Here is a 22,648-nt window from a genome sequence, read left to right on the forward strand (position 1 = left end):
GCACATTTTACGAAACACAGTGATAAATTGAAAATACTAACTCTTTAAGTGATTATGGGGCTTTCATGTGAAAGGATTGAACATATCCTGATTGGCCCCAGAGGGCAGAATTGGGGTGAGGGAAGGAGGGTCAAAGAAGTCTATTTCATCTAGATGTTTTTGAACTTCTTAATAACTAGAGAAAATATATGTCACCTCTTTCCCCTTCCCATTAGCAACTAGTCTGTCTGTCAAGGCTGTATATTGTTGAGCATACTGTAGAAAGTATGCTTTCTACAGAAAGAAAAAAAAAAGGATTTTTGATTTGGGGCCAGATTAAGGAGATAATCTCAGAGATGCCTTCCTTCCAACTCTGAAAGCCTGTTCTTCTCTGGAATATTTATTGACCTAATCCCAAGCACCAGACCCTGTGCCAAAACCTCAGGACACAAAGATAAGGATGACCTCAGATGAGGAAGCCAGGTTGTGATCACCATAATAGCTCCGGAGTGAACAGAGTTGAACTTGGATAGTATATTCTATGAAGGATGGGGAGAATGTTGACAAGTGGAGAGAGTTAGAGGAAGGACACTTCAGGGAGAAGGAATCTGTAGAAAAGGTCTAATGATTGTCAGATATTTTAAGGTTGTGGCTTTAAATCTAGATTTAAATGGTCGCCAAATAAAATACCCAAGTCAGTCTGGAAATTTATGGTAATTTAATTAATATAGAGGAAAGGAATTTAAGGAGAAGGAGGAAAGAGGCTTTCTCCTACCTGGCCTATGCCAGGGGGAGTTTTAAACTCCCCGCCTCTAGGTCTCTGATGAAGATTAGTGGCTTCTGAGAGAAAAACTTGGAACGTAAAGAAGAAAAATTCAACCAGAAACTCACCACTGAACTGGACAATAGCTTGTAGCCATGCTAAGATGCCAAAGGCTCAGCACGCAGCTCTCAGCTAACTCTCCACCGCCAATCAGGGAAAGAGCGAGAGAGAGACCTTGAGGGATGAAAAATCTCAAATATATAGACCTTTCTTCCTTGTGTCTTCTCTAAATTTTCACATCTACCAATCACATTAAAGGCTTTTTTTCCAGGACTGCCCATACTTTTAGTTCTCACCTTCTTTGATTTGATTATATCTTTAGAGTGACTTAACACTTCTTTGTTAAGTTCACCTTTTGTGAGTTACTTGACCTTTTGGTGATTAACCTTTATAGTTACTTAACACCTTTTTGTATTAGATCTAAAAATAGACTTAGCTTAAAGTTCTAGCTTCACTATAAGGTGAGAACTAAGTACCTTCATTGTTCAATAAGGAGATTACAACTTTATCTTCCCCTAAAGTATGGTCTAAGTAGGGTGGAGTAGTTTTAAACTTCACATGATATACTTGAATGAACACATTTCATTTTATTCCTATGTCCATGGAGCTAGGAAAGTAGGATGAAAATGGTAAAAGCATCTCTCACAGCCAAGTTCAGGGGGCTCTCCTTTGTCTGGGCAGCAGGTGACAGATGCTCTGGCCATTCAGCAGCAAAGCCATCCCTGTAGTCATTCATCTCAGTACTTACAATAGTCTATTTTAAACCCAAGTTGTTTGTTTATAATATTTTTGTTAGCTCATGGGGATTGGTTACAAGGCCATGCAATTGTAACATCAATAGAATATAGTCTAAATGAAAGGACTTTGGCTGTATAGACTAAAGATACCTTGTTGGGGCATATGGGCATAACAGCATAATGACAGGCCATTCATACTTACCTGTAAACAGAGTTGACCTAAATGAAAGCACTTCCTGAATGGTCTATTTCTTCCTTAATTTCTGCTCTAGAAGGAATGCCATCTTCTAAGTATCCCCTTCTGGGAGAAGACATACATTTAAAGACTTTAAAGTCATGATATTTATACTTTCTTCTAATTTGGGAGAGAGACTAGACCTTTGATCCTACTGATAGAGGAAACTCCCCTATAAGGAACCTGCCTTCCCTGGTTGATCATTACCTTCCTTGAACAATGTTCTTAGAGTGTTGCCTAGAAGACTGAGAGACACAAGGATTTACCCAGGGCACAGTCAGGATGTACCAATGGGTGGGACCTGAGCTGAGCAGTGAAATAGAGAGAGTGCTGACTTTCAAGACAGAGGAGCTAGATTTCAGGCTTTCCTTTGCAGAGGCAGAAACTTCCCTGGGCAGAGGCCCTCCCAGTTCTCAAGCTAGGATCCTATGATACAGGTCCTGTACCACATTCCCTAGGCTACATTTCTTTGACAGTTATGTCAAGTGTTTGTCATGGCTGCTGTGAGAATTTGTTTGCTTGACTATTAATATTTTTAACAAGGTCATATGTTTGTTTTTCTTTTTAGTAAAGAAGATGGGAGGGAAAGAAAATAAATGTTAATTAAAAAGGTTTTTCTTAAAAAACCTAAAGTTACTGTTATTCCTTGAGCTCTATGTCAGATTCCCCCCAAATGCCAACATGATGGGGCATCTTTTGTCTCTTAACTTGTTTTTCTGTTTTTTCTCCTTCAGGATGAGCGTGAAGCCCGAGAAAACATGAAGAGAGAACAAGATGAGGCTTATCGTCTTTCACTCGAAGCTGACAGAGCCAAGGTCTGTGTACTAAAGGGTGGGGTGGGTATATGGAGGGAAAAGCATAATGATATCTATGGAATCTTTAATTATTTACATCTTATAGCTATGTTATTTGGTTGTATCAATCATATCTAACTCTTCATGACCCCATTTGAGGTTTTCTTGACAAAGATCCTGGAGCAGTTTGCCATTTCCCTCTCCAGGCCTTTTTACAATTGAAGAAACCAAGACAAGTAGGGTTAAGTGACTTGCCCAAGGTCACACAGCTAATAAGTGTCTGAGGCCAGATTTTATCTCAAAGAGACGAGTTTTTCTGATTGCAGACCCAGAGGGCTGACAACCACTGTGCCACTTACCTAACACCCATCTAGTCCAACCCTTTGTTTGATAGATATATATATAAAGTGACTAAAGAAGACAAGTGACTTGCCCACGGTTATAAAATAATTTGGAAAAGCAGGAAATTCAAATCTAGGTCCTTGGACCCTAGGTCCTGTTTCTCTAGATCTAGTTTATCCCTTAAAAATGACTTTGTATACATTTTGTATTTTATTTTCTGGGTACCTGTTCTGTTCCTTCAAGTGAATATGAGTTCCTTAAGGACAACATTTTTTTCGTATTTGTACCCTCAAAGCTTGGTACTGTGCCTGACATGTACCAGGCACATAGTAAATGCTCACTAACTTGAACTGAATTTCTGCCAGCCCACCACATTGTCCATTTGCAGGACCTTTCCAGGGTCTTCACACTAATGGATCAAAGCAGTGACCTACATGCCATCCTCTGAGGAATGTGTATTTTTTATCCACTTTGTCTTTAAGCTCTGGATGATCAGGTCAGTCTTACCAAGGAAGCTTTGACGTATTCCAGGGCTCAGTACAATTAGTGCATGTAGACCCTTGTTTTTCATTTTTATATAAGTAATGCCTTAAGAGTGTCATTTTTCTTTTGGACCAGCCTGAGGCTTAGTTACCCTTTAGTGCCCAGTCCTAGTAACATCACAGCACAGTAGTCAGCCCAGCTTCCATCCAAGCCTTTGGCCTAGCTTCCACACTGGCACTAGGGAGATGTAAAAGGGAAGATCAGAGACAGATAACTCTATCTTCAGAAAACATTAACAGCAACCCACCCACCCATAACTCCCATCTTCATCCTCACAAACATTTACCAAGTGCCTTAAAGATTACAGTGATCTTTATCTCCAGGTTCTCATTTAAGTCTCACGACAGCCCAGTCCTTGGACACAGATGCTACGGGTGTCCAGGCCAGTGGAACAGGCCATGGCAGCCATTCCATCCATAGCTTTGGCAGAGAAAGAGTGTGCTCAGTATTAGCTAAATGTATATACAGCTTTGTGCATGGATCCTGGCCTGACAACATCACTTTTAGTCATATTTTACATCCATTATCTCCTTTGACCTTCACTATAACCCTATGAGGTAACTCTCCCCATTGAACAGACAAGGCATAGAGAAGGTAAGGGCCTCTTGGTTGTATCCTGTGAGATAGTGGAGACTAGGGAAAGGGAGTGGGTCAAGTTGAGACAAAGGGACAAGGTGTAAAAAGGTCATGAGAAGCTTTGTGGATAAACCACAAAGACCATCTCTGTGACTGCTGCACAGCACTGGGTTGTCTCTCCAGATTGGAAGTGAGCCAGATGAGAGATTTAGTGACCATGGGCAAGTAAGACCCTTCCCCTCTTTGGGGAGCCTCGGTGTCCTCATCTCTCAAGTGAGGGGGTTGGGTGAGATGGTCTCTAGGGTCCTTTCTGACACTTGGTCTATAATCCTAAATTGTTACAGGGAAAGGAAGACCAAGGGAACAATTAAAGGTAAAGAAGCAGCAGGTTCTAGGTGTGTCCCTCCCACAGTGACCAACCTCTTTTGGCTGGAACATAGACTACAGGGAAGGGAAAGTGTGGGGAACCTGGAGTACTATGGACCCTAGGGAGGCATTGGAGGCTTTTCAACACAGCAAAAGGATAAGGAGTCCCCCTCCAGCTTCATTTCTACTCCAGAACCAGCCTACCTGATGCTGAGGCCACCATTAAGCCTCATGACACTGTTTTTCTTTTCCTAACAGAGAGAAGCCCATGAGAGGGAAGTTGCCGAACAGTCTCGTTTGGAGCAGATGCGGAAAGAACAGGAAGAAGAGCGAGAGGTAGGTGTCTTTGAGTCTCTGACATTTAAAGACATGTTTTCCTCCCTTTAGGTATGTGTCTTGGGGAACTGGGGGGTTAGAGCAGAGGATGGAGCCTGCCTTGGGGTGTCCTTCCACTCTCATCTTTGCAGCCATCAGAAGACTGGGCCCAGGTTCAAGTCAAGCTTGCCTTTTCTAGTCTCACTTCCCTTTATTCCTAGGTGAGCATCTCCTTCCTTTCTGTGGCATTTTCTAGACTGGGGACAGTTATTTTTTCCAACATAACCACCTGAAGTTATATGGGACAACTCCTAAAACAGGCCCCAGATAATACTGCTGTTGAAGGGGAACTGGTCATCCATGGTGTAAGTGTGGCCTTTTTGTCTAATGAGGTCACTTCTTAACCAATTAGTCAGCAAATATAGATGAAACTCTTATTATGGCCAGACATTCTGCTAAATGCATGGGATGGATGGATGGATGGATGGATGGATGGATGGATGGATGGATAGATAAATTGGTAGGCAGACAGACAAACTTCTACTAAAAGAATTCAAATAATGATTGTGTACAAGATGATTCCTTGGGAGTTTCTGGAACCCTAACAACTAGGGGAATCAGGAGAGGCCCTTTGAAATGCTGAACTGAAGGAGAGCCAGGAGCTCCAGGAAGCAGAAATAAGTAAAAGCAAGCCTTCCATACCTAAGAGTCAGCCTTGTGAGTGATGTCCTAGGCAGGGAACAATAAGGAGGGCAGTTTGGTTGAATCATAGCTTGCCTGAGCGGGAAAGACCTGAAATCCTTGAAAGAAAATCTGGAGACAGCTAGGTATCTCAGTGGATAGAACATCAGGCCTGGAAAGAGGACTTGGGTTCAGTTCTCACCCAAGATACTGTCTAACTTGCAACCCTAACAAATCATGTAAGCCCATTTGCCACCCCCTCATTGGTCTCTTCTGTTTTCACTTTCACTTTTTGGGGGAGAAAGAAAAAGTCATATAGGCTAAGCCAAGGGGCAGGAAGAGGGAAGAGAGGGAGATGCTCATCCTTACCTGGCTAGAGGATTCCACAGAGTCAGAGGGGTCAAATAAACAATCCTTTTACTAAAAATATATTCTGGTAACCAATGCAGAAGCTTGTCTTATAAGGACAGACTAAAAGCAATCTAGAGGAAATAAAAAATAAAAACCTCTAGATAAAGATTTTTCATTCAGTAATAGTAAGACCTCATCTTTCTAGAACACTAAGGTTTACAAAATATGTCTTCATAATAATCTTGCGAGCCTGGTAGGGCAAGTAAGCTTATCCCCATTTTATAGATGAAGAAACTGAGGCTTAGGAAAGCAGTGATTTGCTCATAGAAGAACTGAAGCAGGGACTTGAATGCAAGCCTTCTGATTCCAAGTCCTTTCTTCAGATGGGAAAAGCATTATTGGCTCAGTCAAACAGAAGCAGCTCACCAAGCCTTGGGTTCCTTCAGACCTTCTGTAAGCAGCTATTTGGCTACAGTACATGCTTACGTGGGGGCTCTTTGTCTGGACAGCCTTTGAAATAGGCCTCTTGGCCCTCTCATTGGCTAAGCAGCCTCCTTTTGTCGAGCCCATTGTTGACTCTTCTGACTTGAGTTTGCTCCCTTCGCCATCCCTTCACCCATCTGTGCTGGTGGCTCTAAGGATGGATTATGACTGTAACACTCACTTGTGTGCAAACCCTGGAAGCCTCATGGAGCAGGGTATGGGCCTTCCCTGCTCAAAAGGAGGGGACTCTGAGCTTCCCCTATTCCCTCTGCTGGAGTTTCAGGGACCAGGGCTGGCAAAAAGTGTGATACTGTGGAGAGAACTAGCAAAAGAGAAAGGAGAGCAAGCAAGCAGGTGCTAGGGCACAGGGGCCCAAAGCCACTACTAAACTCCCTCCTTGCCTGACATCTCCTGGTTTGAGGCCCCTCCCCCTCTGGCCCTCCCTGTCCCAAGGCCCCTCCCCCTCTGACACTCCCTGTCCTAAGGCCCCTCCCCCTCTGACACTCTTTGTTCTAGGCCCCTCCTCCTCTGACACTCCCTGTTCTAGGCCAATTCCCCTCTGATCCTCCCTGTCCTAAGCCCCCTTCCCCTCTGACCCTCACTGTCCTAAATCCCCTCCCCCTCTGATACCCCCTATTCTAGGCCCTTATCCCTCTGACACTCTCTGTTTTAAGGCCTCTCCCACTTTTGACATTCTGTGTCCTAAAGCCCCTCCAGCTCTGATATCCCCCGTTCTAAGTTCTTCCTGCTATGTTCTAAGACTCCCCCCAGCTCTTGACAGTCTCTTTTCTAAGGTTCCATTCATCTGTTACTTAATAAGTTTTAAAGGATCACATAAAAGAGCTTCAGATGCAATATAGTGTGACCCACACTGAAAAATTCCTTTGTAACACAATGGCTCCTTATTACTTCTAGGATCAAATATATATTGATCTTTTTAGCTTTTAAAGCCTTTCACAGCCTGGCCCCTTTATACTTTTTCAGAACATTTGCCCATGACTTTAAAGAGTGCCCTCCACTCACTCAACGATCCAACTCTACTGACTTTCTTGCTTTTACTCACAGAAGAACCTCCACTTCCTCACTCCAGGCCTTCTCTCTTGATGTCCCCCATGCCTGAAATGCTCTGCATCTTTGTATCCCCAATGCTGAGCACAGAACCAGGAACTCATTTAAGAAGCATTATTAAGTACTTGCTCCATGCCCAACAGTGTGATCAGTGATTGTTGAGTTGAATATGGGGACCATCATTTCTGGTCCCTTCTCTAGGTCTAGGACTTCGTCACAGTATTATAGCTTTTTCATATACAACAGTGTTAGCAAAAGACTTGAAGCAAAGTGGATGACTATTAACTGGAGAATGGCTAAATAAATTGAAATGTAGTAATAGAATGTAATCAAGAAGGCTCTAAGAAATTATGAATAGAAAGAATTCAGAGACACATGAGAAGATATATGAGTGGATGCAGAGGTCTAGAAGCAAAACCAGAAAAATGATAGATAAAACCACAACTATGTGAATGTCAGGAGCCAAAAATAAAAATAAAAAAGGAAAGCAAATACTAAGTAATTATGATTCCTAAGAATCTTAGCCCTAGAGAAAAGTTGAAAAAGTGTACTCCCTGCCTTCTTGGCAGAAATCAGGGAGTATGAGTATGAGGTATAGAGTATCTTGCTAGTCATTGTTAATGGACTGGTTAGTTTGACTGAACTTCATTATTCTTCTTTTTAAAATTTCTGTTTCAAAGGATGACTTCTTGGGTAGAGGAAAGAGGAGAGAGATGTTTCAAGTGGAAGTAAGGTAGAAACAGAACATATTAATAACTTTTTAAAGTAATATTTTAAATAAAAATAACAAAAGTTGCTAGGCCCCTCTTTCACACATTTGACCTATCCTGTTACATCTGATTAAGGTTTGCTCTTCTGGTGCTATTTCTGTTTTGGGTCTGAGCCCAAGTCTCCAAGATAGCTAGAAGGTCTAATGTGCCTCTTTGGCTTAGGATCTTTTATTTACTTTCCTGTACTTGAGGCATTTAGGTAAAGACATATGAAGTCATGAGTTTTATGACCAGGTCCTTTTTGAATTTTGCCTCCTGTTATATTTACTTTCTATTATATCTAGCATGGTGATCATAGATGAGCCTATTTCTCTTTAGTTTAAAGCAATTTGAATTAGACATCCAGGTCTTCATCCAGTTACATTCTTCCCAGCCCCTGCCTTTGTGGTTATGCCATCCCTAGCCAGGATTCTCTCATCCTTACATTTTTAGCTTTGGTCTAGAAATCCATGTCCTTTTTTCACTCAGCTTCTTTCTGGCCCTTCCAGATCCTTTCCCTTTCTTTTCGGAAAGCCTTGCCTTTAGTTAACAACAGGGATGAAAATACCCACCTGAAACACAGTTTCTTACCCAAGACTTTATAAAGTTTGTTCCAACTTTAATTCCATATGTAAAGATCCCTTCTAGATATGACATTCTACGATCTGAGATCCTTTAATACATTATTAAACAGTCCAAGTTTAATAACAGATTTACTGACTCCCAGTCCAATACAGTACAGGGCCTTTTCTAATTTTAATTCTATTTTTCTATATGATTGTTATTGGGTATTTTATTACCAACTTGGGCTTTTTTACCTGTAGAAAGTGGAATTTCCAGCCATCATACATTGTTTTGAAGGACCCATTAGTTAGATCCTAACAACTTAAATGTCTGTGAAAAGGAAGGGCCTGAATATTTGATGACTATCCCCTCAATCAAAAATATCTAAGCCCTTCAGTCAAACAATTAAATTACCTATCCCCTCCATGCAGTTAACAACTGCTTTAATAATATGTGTCATAAAGGTGGGATTTATTTTAATTAGTTGCCTTGTAGGCTAATATTAAGAAATGAAAAATACATGGTTCCACAGTCCAGGCACAAGGCCTGGCTCATGATCAAGATTGTTGATATTCTAGAAAGAAGAATGGAAATAAGCTGCTTCCTTTTTAACTCTCATCATATATGTGGGGGAGAGTGCCCTCAATTATGGGGGGAGGAGACCTGGGTTCAAATTCTGATTCCATTCCTAACTATATGACCATGGCCAAGCCACTCCATCTCTGAGCCATATGTATAATCAATAACTCTGTTATCACTGACCTCCAAGAGCTGTGATGAGGCACAAGAGTTTTATGTCCTTAAATAGGAGCTACTGTTGCTGTTTCCCTGTTAATGCTGATGCCTCATGCCTTCCTTTTGCTTTTCTCAGGCCATTCGGCTATCCTTGGAGCAATCTCTGCCTCCAGAGCCCAAAGAAGAGAACACGGAGCCTGTGAGCAAGCTCCGGATCCGAACTCCCAGTGGGGAGTTTCTGGAGCGGCGCTTCCTGGCCAGCAGCCAACTGCGAGTTGTCTTCGACTTTGTGGCCTCCAAAGGCTTTCCCTGGGATGAGTTCAAGTTGCTGAGCACGTTTCCCCGGAGAGACGTAAGTCAAAAGAAATCAGAAGTCAAATTTTGTGAAGTTCAGTTGGCCAGAGGCAAACTCCTTTGATAGGATTCTTTGAGAGGGAGGGAAACAAGAAAGAAGGCATCTGGGGTGCAGTCTTATGCAGAAGGGAGAAGCTGTGTTTGGTCTAGCCCTTGTGTATCAGCAAAACCAGGAATCATATTTGTTGATCTGTTCTTACGGGTCAAAAAGAATGTGGGATCCAGATTTGATCCTTCATGGCAGAACAGAGGGAAGCCAAGAATCCCTTGCCCTTTGTATGCTTCCATTAGAATGGTAGCTTTTGGAGGGCCAGGTCTGCTTCCTTTTTTTGGTATTCCCTAATGCCTGGTACATAGGAACCACTGTTAAAAGATTTTTTTTTTCATTATTTGAGCTATCTGAATAGGTCAGAAAGAAGGACAGTGTCAAGCTGGATAGGTCAGAATTGAGTCCCAACACACAAACTGGACAACCAACATGAGGCAAACCAGGAAAATCTCTAGGTTCCTATAATTCTGTAGGTGAAAGACACCTCCAACATCATCAAGTTCAAACTCTGCTAGAGGTAGGAATCATATCAGTAATATCCTTAACAAGTTGTTATCGTACTTCCACTGAAGGGAGTGAGGAGATAGGGTGGGAAAGAACCTCTCTTCCCCCTTTCTATTTCTGTCCTAAGGCACTAAGCAGAGTAGGACTCACCTTATCTCAGGACAAGAAGAGTAAAGAGATGTTAAGTTCTATATGATGTCTTCTGAAGCTCCTTCCAGCCCTGAGATTTGGTCATCTGGAGCTATCTTCAAGTCACATCACTCCTAATCTCGTCCTGAGTACCTTCAAGCAGTCCTTTTATGACATGGTTTTCAGGCCTTTGGCTCACCCTCCTGTCTGCTTGACATTCTAGACTCTTCACAGGCTCCAAAAAAGCAAATTTAGGACAGATTGGTCTTTTAGGAAGTGCCTTTTACCCTGCTTCCCTTGTAACTTCCTACAGATCCTTGCAGATTCCACAGAGCAAAGGCTGCATGACTGCTCCTCAGGGCCCTTTTAGCTAATTGGAAGTTTTGTGTTTGGTCAGAGGAGGTAAATATTCATCGTCTTCTTACTCCTTCTCCCTCCCTGAGACTTTTCCTTTTGGGACCCACACACTTGATATAAGCTCCCAGTCTTAGAATCCTATGATTCTGATCAGGAAGAAGCCTCAAAAATCATTTTGTCCAACACCTTCCCCCTCTCCACTCTCTCTCTATGTGGGCATAAATGTGATGGACAGGGACAAAGAGTTAGATGAACTTCATTCCCAGGTTGGGTGTCAAGGAAGCCCTCCTGGGAGAGGGAGCATTAATTGATAGGAAGGAATTAAAAAGACAAGAAAAAGAAGGGTATCCCAGGCACTTGCTGGGCTAAAGCATTTTTGGAGAAAAGGCAAGCAGACATGGAGTGTTTGAAGAGAAATATTTTAATAAAAGACTGGAAAGATAGGGTGAGGCCCAGTTGTAGAATGTAAGAATTAAAATAGTTGAGGCCATAAACTGTAGTGATTAAAATAGTGGAAGACTTAAATTGTAGTAGATATAAGAGTGGATGGTTTAAATTGTGACCGCTGAAAATAATGGTTTCAAGACAGTGTCTTGTTTTAAATCAAATATAAGGTGGTCTCCAGAGAAATATTCCCAATTATGAAAATATACCCAAGTCAACTGGGTTTTATAGAGATTTTAATTAATTAATACAACAAGGAATTAAAGAGAGAAAGAGAGAAAAAAGGAAATAATGAGAAAAGGATAGGCTGGCCCAGGGCAGCCCTGGCCAACCAAGCCTAAGCCCTAAAAGAAAGATCAGTCAGTCCTTAATCACTCACCACAAGATCTGTCCAAGCAAGGATTCAGAGGGACAGAGTCTCCTCAGAGGGAGTTCCAGCCAGAGTCAGCCTCCCTCAGACTGTCTTCAAGAGACTGTTCCTGTTCTCAGATTTTCATCTCTTTATAAAGGGAATTTTCTCCTATGTCACCTACCCTAAGTTCTCCCATCTACCAATCACAGTAGACATTTTTCAAAGGACAGACCATTCTTAGTTCACACCTAAGAAGACTAATCTTTTGAGTAATTCACACCTGAGTAGACTAGAATCTCTGAGTAAGTTTTCACCTTTTTGCTCCTTGTAAGTTCACAAGTTGCCTGACCTTTATAGGTAGTTTCTTATAGTTAGTTCTAAAAATAGGCACAGCTTAAGAACTTTTTGCCTTATTATAAGTATGGGTTTAAGTACTTTTCATTGTTCAGCAAAGAGTTTACAACTTTATCTTCCCCTAGGGCAGACTTAAGTAGGTGAAGTAGAGTTCTCACATTCCTGATCAAGTACCTTCACTGCCCAAATGGGGAATGGTCCCAATGGGGAATGGCCTTAACCCAATCTTATGAAGTAGGGTCTAAGAATTTTTAAGGTTTACAATCCTAACCTTATGAAGTAGGGTCTGAGAATTTTTAAGGTTCACAAGAAGACCTAGAATACCAGATGGGTATGAACTTTACTGGGTAGTCAATGGGGACCATTGGAAATTTTTGAAAAAGGTAATGATAAGAGCAGACCTCTACATAAGGAATCTCTGACTGCAAAAATCAAATTGGACATGAGCAGATTCAGTGGAGGCATAAGAAGATCTCATAGGATCATTCTACAGTATGAAGAAGCCAGAGGGGCCAGATAAAAAGGTGCTGCACTCTTTGGAATATGTACAGCTATGTTCATGTTTTCTCCCCTGATGGAGTATAGGTTTCTTGAGGGCAGGGACCACTTCATTATTGACTTTGTACCCTCAGCACCTAGAACAGTGTCTGACTGATAGTAGGCTCTTGATAAATGCTTGTTGATTGATTGATTAAGACTGCCTGACTGGGGCCTCAGATTTGGTAACTGCTTGGACAAGAGATATGAGGAAAGGAGACAAATCAAAGAAATCTCAATTTCCCAAGAATGAGTAGGTCTTCCCAGTCTTTGACTCCATCATTTAACTGAAGTACAAGTTTTGATTGGACTTCTTAGGTTAGTAGTTCCCACCAGATGTATTGGGAGACTGTTGATCTTTCCTCAACTCTCCTAAGGGATCTTAGATCAAGAATGGACCTTTGGAAATCACTGAGTCCAGCCTCATATGCGCGATACTTGACCAGTCCCTTATTTATTGACATGAAAGTTGTGACTGAATTGAGACAGGGCCACAAGCTTAGATCTCTGGCCAAGAACCCCATTCTTCCCTCTGTGGCTGTGCTTCCCATTGCTCTCCCTTAATGTGTCAGATGATGTGCTAGGTCCTGGGGATACAATGAAAACAAATTAATGCCTATCCTCAGGAAGTTGACATCTTACTCAGGGCATTCAGGGTATGCACAACTAAAAATAATACAAATCAATTTGAAGAATAGCCCCAAGGTTCAGGGAGAGCCAGCCAGGCCTCTCAGAGGCCAAGGTGCTGGAACCGAGTCTTAACAGAAGAGCTTGTTATCCTGGTGGCACACACCAAATGTGAAGCCCCTCCCAACCCCTAACTCCCGGCTAGCAGTGTAGTAAGGCCTAAAACCCCCTTTTCAGAATCATTTTTCAAGTGCATAAGAGAAAATTCATAGGTTTATAAAGGGTTATATCAACATAGAACTGAAAAGTTGTTGTTGTTTTTTTAAGTTCACAGACCCCAGGTTAAGAACCCTTTGTAGTTCTAACCTTCCTGAGTTTTCTGTCTTATAACGCCAAAAAATGTACTTGAACCTCACATGATAGCAGTATCTCTTGATTAAGGAAATACTAATAATGACATGTTTCTAGAACTTTTAAGATTAACAGAATGCTTTTTGTAGTACATGAGTGAGTATATTCATTTTTTCAGAGAAAGAAAAAAAATTCATGTGGCTTGCCCTTGGTCTTATAACTGGTGAGTTTCTACTACCAGACTGACCTCAGGCCTCCTGAGTCCAAAACAAACACTTTCCCCCCATGTTATACTAGTTAATAAATCCTCTTCTGAGTTTCTAAAACTACTGTGAATCCAGCAAAACTTTTAAAATGAAATTTTTTATAACAGCATCTACATAGATTTGAAAAGTAATCATTCATATATATGTATGTCAAATATTCCATCTATTGAAGGTACACATGATAATTTCTCATATTGTCATTCAAAAGATAGTAACATTTTGTAGCTTTTAGACATTGGCAGTCAGGGATAGCTAAGGACTTTTGCAGTATCTCTGAGGTCTCCAGGGTGAGAACTGCTGTGGACTAGAAAATAAGGTTTCCTGCATCTGTATCTTAGGAGACCTGTTGTTATCTAGGACTGATCTTCAGGTGACTTTAATAGCAGGTCCCTGGCTGGTATAAAGAAATAAAAAGATGTTGGGTTCATAAAATCAGTTACCTAAGTACAGAATGGAGAGAGCATGGCTAGAATGTAGTTTGTATGAAAAGAACGTAGGGCTGAGAGGCCCTGGATTTCAATCTGAAGCCATAGTGTGACTTGTCTCCCCACCCATAAAACATAGGTGACCTTGGTTGGATTAAGAGGCCCAGAGTGAAGGACTTAGAGTGACAGTAGCCCATTTGCCCTCCACCATTCTCAGTCTATATCTGGATTATTATTAGGCCCATGTAGAATGTAGCCAAACCATATTTAAATGATTAAAATGTAATTAAAATATCTGACAAAACAAAAATTCATTAGAACCTAGATAATGTTAATTTGTGATTTTCTGAGTCAGTATGTGCCCAGAAGGGATGTTTAAATGTGATTTAGCAGATATATCACCACTGCTGCAGGTTGCCTGGGCTCACCCTGATATACCCCCTGGTGTCTATGGGGCAGCACTGGATGCAGTTACATTTGAGTGATCAAAGAGAGATGCTAGGTGAATGGTGGTCCACCTCCTCCCTCCAGAGCTGCTAGAGTTTCCACGATGCTGTTTTGTAATCACCATCTGTGACTGCAGGATTAGTATCTAATTTGGAAAAGTCATCTTAAGTTACAGCCAGACCAGCAGGCCATCCAAAAAGCACAGCTGAAAATAACTGTCCCCCGAGTTAGGACTATGGCCACACCTCCAGGAGCTGCATCAGTCTTTTCTCCAAAATCAGAGGCCCTTTCTCACAGAAACCCTGGCATTGGGTTTGATGTGTGCAAAGTTCTTCTCAGGAGTGAATCAAAACTAGGTGGCATCATTCTTACCCCTAAGATGTTTATTGCAGTTGTCAAAACCAAAAGCTTCACCTTATCTCAGCCAGTTTGAAATGTGGGTACCATATTGGTGTTGCCTTTCCTTCCATGGCCATCACCCTAGACAGTACCCTACCCTAGCGCTGAATGGGAATGCACTCCTCTTGCCCCTTCCCTCAGATCTAGGAGCCTTTTCTGGAGGGTGTGCACCTGGGCAGCAGCTCCCACTGATGCTGACCACTCCTTCCTTGGTTACCCCTCCCACCCTGACTAGGAGGAGGAATGCCAAGCCCACCAGAGCCATCTCAATGAGCCCAGGGCTGTTTAGACATTGACAAGCTAGCATTCACTGGCCTCTTTTCTTCATCAATCCCAAAGCCAGACCACCAAGGAATGACCAGAAAGACCCACTTCTCCACTCTGTGTGCTTTGACTCCCTTAACTTTTTTTCCTTTCTTTCTCCCCTCCCTTTTCTTCTTATTTTCCCTGCCATATCCCTTTCCCTCCTTTCTCTCTTGTTCTTTTCCTTCCTTTTTCTCCTTTCCTCCTTTTCTTACATTCCTTTTCTTCCATTTCCTCCACCTTTTCCTTCTTTTTGGGCTTAAAAGTTATGAAGTCCATTATCTCATTTGATCCTCACAACAAACGACCTGTACAGTAGTTGCTGTTATTCTCATTAAATAGATGAGGTTTGGAGCTATGAAAGAGAGGTTAATGACTTACCCAATGTCACAAAGCTAGTTATTATCTGAGCCAGAATTTGAATTCGGGTCTTCTTGATTCCAAATCTAGCACTCTATCCACTGGTCACCTCACTGCCCACTTAGCATGCTCAAGCAGTGGGCAGCAATTCCAGCTTTAATAGACTTTAATTATCTCTATTCTAACGTCCCTCCTATTTAGTCAGTTTAACAAAAAAAAAAAATGTAATCAAGCACCTGCTGTAAGATACAGTGTTGGAGATTACTGAGTCAATAATGGCGCAGTCCCTGTCTTCCAGGACCAGAGAGTTGACATTCTCTGTTCTGTGTTTTATTGGCTATAAGATGCTACCCAAACCCTGGAAGGCAACTGTGATGGTGGTGACAGAAGAAGCAAATGACCAAGTCATTGAGACACGCAGATTTGTTTGCAAATGGTGATCAGGTCACCACCACCCAAGATCCTTAGGAGTCTGACCTTTGTAATTAATGCTGATTATGCAAGGAAACTGTCAAAACTGTCTAACAATATCCTGTCAGGCTATGGAAATTTAAAACAGAACAACATGACCTAGTGCCATAATTCTACAATAGAAGCACTTGGTACTTCATAGTTGGCAAGTGACAAATGTTCAAACTACCAATTCAGACTTCAAAATATCCAGGAGAATTCAACACACAAAACCATTATTCTCAATCACCTACACATAACATTGATCCACAAAAACTCAAGAATCACATTTTTAATAGATGTTGCTGCCCCAAATACTCATGCTCTCCTACGTACACAGAGTCAAAAGCTTTTAAAATGTAAAGGCTTGGCCAAGATCAGTGACAAAACTATGTATTACAAATAACAACTCTCACAGTATCCTTGAGAACTCCATCACATGAATTGTACTCTAACCAGAATATTAAGATAAAAGTATTGTCCTTAATCTCCCAGCCATAACACTGATCCATTAAAACTTAAAAACAGCATTTTAAATAGATTTCTGATATCCTGAACACTTGTAATCTCCAAATTATATACAGTGAAGAACTCTCAAAATCTAGAAACCCAACAGTGATCAAAACCCCATGGGAACATGATGAAGTTCATGTAATTCTCTTGTCAGCTTTTTGGCTCCTGGAGTTGTCCCATAGATATTTTCTGGAAGCCTACCAAGAATGAATTGACAGCCCAATACTTTCTATTCAATTACAAAATGTCATTTTATCCTTATGTGTAAAAGTTCACAGAATTTGGAATATGAAAAACCACCAGAATAGGGGCTTTTCCTATGATTATTTCTATCTAGATGTCCTCTAAAAATGATGAATTAATTTACATTTATTTAGTAATTTAAGTTTTGCAGAGTTGGTCATTCAGTGGTATCCAAACTTTGTGATCTCGTGGATCATTGCATGAGTCTGTCCAAGCTCATGTTCTTTGTTTCCATGGCACTATATTCATCTCATCCTATGCCGTCCACTTCTCCTATTGTCTTCAGCCCTTCCCAGCATCAGGGTCTTTTTTAATGAATTCTGTTTTCTCATTATGTGGCCAAAGTATGTAAGCTTCAACTTTAGTATATGATCTTCCAGTGAATAGTCTAGATTAATTTCTTTTAAGTATTGACTAATTTGATCTCTTTGCTGATCTAAGGATTCTTAAAAGTCTTATCCAGCCCCACAATTTGAAAGTATCAGTTCTGTAGTATTCAGCTTTCCTTGGAATCCAACTCTCATAGCCATACGTTACTACTAAAAAAATCATAACTTTGTTGGCAAGGTGTTAACAGTCTCTCCTTTTTTGTATGCTGGCCAGATTTACCATAGCTTTCCTTTCAAGGAGCAAACATCTTTTAATTTCATGGCTGCTTTTGCCCATCTGCAGTGATCTTTGAACCCAAGAATATAAGGTGTGACACTGCTTCCATTTCTTCTTCCTTTGTTTGCCAGCCAGTGATAAGAACAGTTGTCAAAATCTTTGGGGCTTTTCATGTTAAAGTTTGCCAGCTTTTATACTCTCTTCTTTCATCCTCACCAAGAGGCTTCTGAATTCTTCTTCACTCTCTTCCATCAGAGCAGAATCCATACATTTGAGATTGTTGATATCTCTCCTAGCAATCTTAATTCCAGCTTTTGGTTCATCTAGCCTGGTATTTTGCATGATATGATAACCTCATAGAAGTTAAATAAATAAAGCCACAATATACAGCCTTGTCACACACCCTTCCCAATCTTAAAACAATCTATTGTTCCATGTTCACTTCTAACTGTTGCTTCTTGACCCACATACAGGGAGAAAGGAAATTAGCTTAATATGTCCCGCATAATAGATACCATAAAGCATAGCTACAAAGGAAAAGCCAAAATAAGATCTAATAATAAAATTCATTGCCTTACTTATCTATACACTAATTATGATAAATGAGTAAGATGAGCTACATCACACAAAGAAAACCTGATCTAAGAAAACTTTTGACCTCATGCTTATCACTGAGACTTGAGTGATGAGCTTGAGACTCATGGCTACAGTATCAATCTGGAAGTATATATTTCATTGGTGTGGTTGGGTTGTCTATTAAGAAAAAAATCCAGTCTGGACTGAGAGAGCAGAAACAGAAGCAATATTGCCCTTGGAGTGTACAACAGTGTCTGGACAGGAAAAATAAATGAATGAGAGTAGTTCATGAGACTGAGTTCAGGCTTGGCCCAGAATCAGAAGAAAGTGAGAAGGGGTCACCCAGGCATCTCTCTGCCAAAAAGAGAGCAGATCATCACTTCTTGACTTAATATCATGATAATTTCATACTTTGAAAAGTAGAAGGAGCAGTAAGGGTGGATTCTCTCTTGGACCTGTTGCTCATCAACAAGGAAGAGTTCTACCTGAGTTGGAAAAAATGGAAACTTGGGAAGGAAACAACTGCTTTCTTTTGTGACTTTGGGTAGAAAGGAGAAAAGCAAAGCTGGGAACAGTGACATATCCCTAAGCTAGGGAGGGCAAATTCCTAAGAGTTCAGAGGAAAGATGAGCAAGGTCTCCTGGGTGTATAGGACAATTTAGCCAAGAAAAATGGGAAGCCCTCAAGAATAAAATTCTGAAGACATAAACATACACAGTTCTGGGAAAGAACAAGTGGGAGCCCACAAGGAATACCACCAACCTGGATTTTTATGAATGCAAGATCAGGTGAAAGAATGGAACAAAATTATCTTGTCTCCCTTGAATCTTCTCCAGCAAAATATTCCCAGATGCTTAAACCAATCCTCTTATGACATGACCTTAAGGCCCTTGCTCATTCTGGTTACCCTCCTGTAGACACTGTCCAGCTCATCGTATGTTTCTTAACAGTGTCACCCAGAAGTGAAAATAGTACTTCTGATGTATTCTGAGCCAGGCAGAGGATAGTGGGATGCCTGAGCCCTTATCTTGAACACTGTGCTTCTCTTAATGCCATACCACCACATCCCATTGCTGACTCATGCTGAACCTGAAATCTAGTAAAACCCCATTGTCTATTTTTAGATAAAACACTGTTCATTCCTTCCCCCATCCTTTCCTTCTGGAGTTGATTATTTTGAACCCAAGCATAAGATTTGGATTTCATCTTATATTCAGCCTAGTAGTATGAATTCTTGAGACCTCTTTAGATCTCAACTATGTCATCCATTGGGTGGTCTATAACTCCCAGCTTTGATATCAGTGCCTTTATCCAGGTCACTTATAAAAAATTTAAATAGTTCAGAGCCAAGAACAGATTCCTAAATCACTCCATTGGAGATCTTCCAAGTTGACATTGAACTATTAATGATAACCTTTAAAGCCCTGCCATTCAGACCATTAAGAATTATGGAGATAGCTAAGGGACCTGAGGAAGAACTGAGTTTGAGTCCAGCCTCAGTCACTTACCAGTTGTGCAACACTGGACAAGTCACTGAAATTCCTACAAACTTTCATTTGGTATATGTTTATAATGGACTAGATTATTCACAAGAATACATGGACAGTAATCCAGAACACTTGCCACCTGCCACCAACTCAGAACCATTGACAAATTACTTGGCATTCATAGTGCTTCTCTTGAAAGACCTGCTTTGCTCACTTAAAATCTAAATGATAGTTAATTCCCTTGTAAGCAGAAACAACCACACATGTAAATGCACAGATTAATCTCTTCTATATACTCCTTATACTTTCCAAAGCCAGAGTAGCACTCTGGAGATTATGCACACATGTGCTGGCATGCCTTGGCCCATTGCCAGAATCTTAATTTCGGTGTCAGCCCCAGCACAGAGGAAGAATATTTGAGTCCTGCCTGCTCTACATATGACCAGTCCCAGTGTGGAGCCCTCTTTGTTATTCCCTTGTCCAGCTTTGGTCTGAGATTGTCACCTCAGCTAGCACTTTTGAGGACTACGTTTTCCAATGACTTCATTGGGGATTTTGTGTGGCATGCTTGTCTGCAGAGCCAAGAATGCTCAAGGAGAATGTAACCTAGAAAATCATTCAAGCTGTCTGGAATTATGGGGAGCTAGTCTTCAGGCAGAGGCAGAATTACCACAAGCTACTTCCTGCTCAGTTTCAGACTGGACCAGCTACTCTCTGAAAGGGTCATGGGTCAGGCAATGCCCAGAGTGGCAGGGTGACTTGTCTGTGGTCACACAACTACTAACTGTGAGGTGGTGTGGAAGAACCCTGACTTTAAACCCCCTCAGTCACTTACTGTCTATGGGACAGGAGCTTTTACAGTGGATTGGGGAAAATAGGAGTGGGGCAGGCAATGCTTGAGCCTCACCCTCATTGGAATTGATTCACTCCATCTCCCTCAAGCTGTTTCCCCATTGTCAGACCTGACTGACAGGGTCCAACCCAAGACAAATGAGACAGAGAGATTAAATAATATAGCAAGGCTTTATTGTGGGTAAGGGGTGGGGAGTAGGGGTAGACGAGAGAGCAAGGAGAGAATCTACAGACTTGAAGATGGCCAGGGTCTCCTGGAATGAAGAAGGAGGGAATCTTTTATAAAGTGGTGGTCTGGGATTAGGTAATATGGATTGCTTCTATTTGGCAAAGTTAGGGTACTTGTGTCCAGATAATTGGATAGATAGCTCTAAGGGAGTTGGATTTGGGGGTGGGGGCTTTTGGTTCCCAGGCTTGTACGGTCCTTAGTATGGTACAGACAGTATAAGTCCAGAACATTAATCCGTCATGGATTTTTCAGGTTACAGTATGAGAAGTAATAGTGCCCTATGAAGTGGAACTACTTGCTTTGTCCTGAAGTTCCAGCAGGGGAAGGGGAAGGGGGGTGGGACTATTGGTCTCAGTAGAAAAGGGGAAAGAGATTTCACTCGTCCTTTTTTTTTTAATTTTTATTTATGTTTTTATAGCATCCTTTTATTTTTAAATTTTAAGTTCCAAATTCTCTCCTTCCCTCCCACTCACTAATAAGGCAAGCAATATGATATCAATTATATATGTAAAGTTTTATGAAGCATATTTCCATATTTCACATTTCAAAAAAAAGCAAGTAACAAATGAGAAAATTATACTTCACTGCAATGAGAGTCCATCAGTTCTCTAGAAGTGAATGACATTTTTTCATCATGACTCCCTTGGAACTGTCTTGGATCACTGTATCTTTCTCAGTTGATCATCACTACAATGATCCTGTTCTTGTGCACAGTGATCCCCCAGTTCTTCTCACTTCCCTTTGTGTCCATTCATATACGACTTGCCATGTTTTTATGAAACAGCTTCCTTGTCATTTCTTATAGTACAATAATACTCTATTACAACCATATTCTACAAGTTATTCAACCATTCTCCAATTGATGAATATCCCCTTGATTTCCAGTTCTTTGCCACCACAAATATTTTTGGTACATTTAGGTCCTTTTCCTTTTTGTTTGATTGGGATACAAACCTAGTAGTGATCTTGTTGGATCAAAAAGTGTGCACAGCTTTATCGCCCTTTGGGCATAGTTCTATATTGTTCATCAAAATGGTTGGACCAGTTCACTACTCCACCATCGGTTCCTTTGTATGCCTATTTCCCCCTCATCTCCTCCAGCATTTGGCATTTCTAATAGGTGTGAAGTAGTACCTAAGAGTTGTTTTAATTTTATTTAGTCAGTAGTGATATTGAGATTTTTTTTCATATGTCTATAATAGATAGCTTTGATTTCTTCTTTTGAAAGCTACCACTTTATATCCTTTCACTCTCTATCAGTTGGGGAATGGCTCTTTTTGAAATTTGGATTAGTTCTTATTCTCAGTATATATATATAATAGAGAAATGAGGCCTTTATCAGAGAAACTTGCTATAAAAATTTTTTATAGCATTTTATTGTCTGTGGGTACCAGATAATAAATCTACATTTGGCAAAATGTAGTTTTTCTGATGTAGTAATTAAAATAATATTTCTACCCAGATATATATTTTATAAAGTTTTTTGGAAGGGTAGACAATGTTCCTATAAGTAACCTGACCACGTGGTGCCTAGCCTGCTAGTCTCTTCCTCATTCCCCCTCACCTTCCTGCTCTGTCTCTTCTCCTTGTGGTTCTCTTGACCTTCCCCCCTATTCTGCCCCAAACCTTAACTTTTATTCACGTACAGAATGTACACTGACATAACCCTGGTGCAACTGTGGTATCTCAGGAATGTTTGATAGACAGGTAAAGTTACTCAGGAGGGGGAGGGGATGAGCTTCCTTGACACAATGATTATCTTTTAATTAGGTCTGCTTTTGCTTTGTCATAGATCATTGATATCTCTGACTTTTTTTTTGTTTAGCTGAAGCATATTAATTTTGCTTCAACTCTTTATTTTAACTGTGTGTCTTACACGTTTGTCTCTTGTAAACAAAATATCGTTGGATTCTAGTTTCTAATCCATTCTGCTCTCTGTTTCTGTGTTATGGGTAAGCTCATCCCATTTGCATTACTAATTGTGTTTTCCCCTTTACCCAATTTTCTTCCATTTCATCTTCATTTTATCCTGTCCCTCCTCAAAATTTTGCCCCTAACCACTGCCTCCCATAATCAGTTGTTTCTTTTTTTTG

General features: G+C 40.9%; 1 protein-coding gene across 5 annotated transcripts in view; it reads left to right on the plus strand.

Moving 5' to 3' along the window:
- Positions 1-22,648, plus strand: part of FAF1 (Fas associated factor 1) — a 438,628-nt gene that overhangs the window by 377,702 nt on the left and 38,278 nt on the right. For all 5 annotated transcript variants that reach the window (XM_056815169.1, XM_007480191.3, XM_016429780.2 and 2 more), the window contains 3 exons: positions 2,509-2,589; positions 4,654-4,731; positions 9,478-9,693. In XM_056815169.1, coding sequence (XP_056671147.1) covers positions 2,509-2,589; positions 4,654-4,731; positions 9,478-9,693 — 375 coding nt within the window. The remainder of the gene's footprint in view (positions 1-2,508; positions 2,590-4,653; positions 4,732-9,477; positions 9,694-22,648) is intronic.

The sequence above is a fragment of the Monodelphis domestica genome, chromosome 2, assembly GCF_027887165.1.
Source record: "Monodelphis domestica isolate mMonDom1 chromosome 2, mMonDom1.pri, whole genome shotgun sequence".
Lineage (NCBI taxonomy): Eukaryota > Metazoa > Chordata > Mammalia > Didelphimorphia > Didelphidae > Monodelphis > Monodelphis domestica.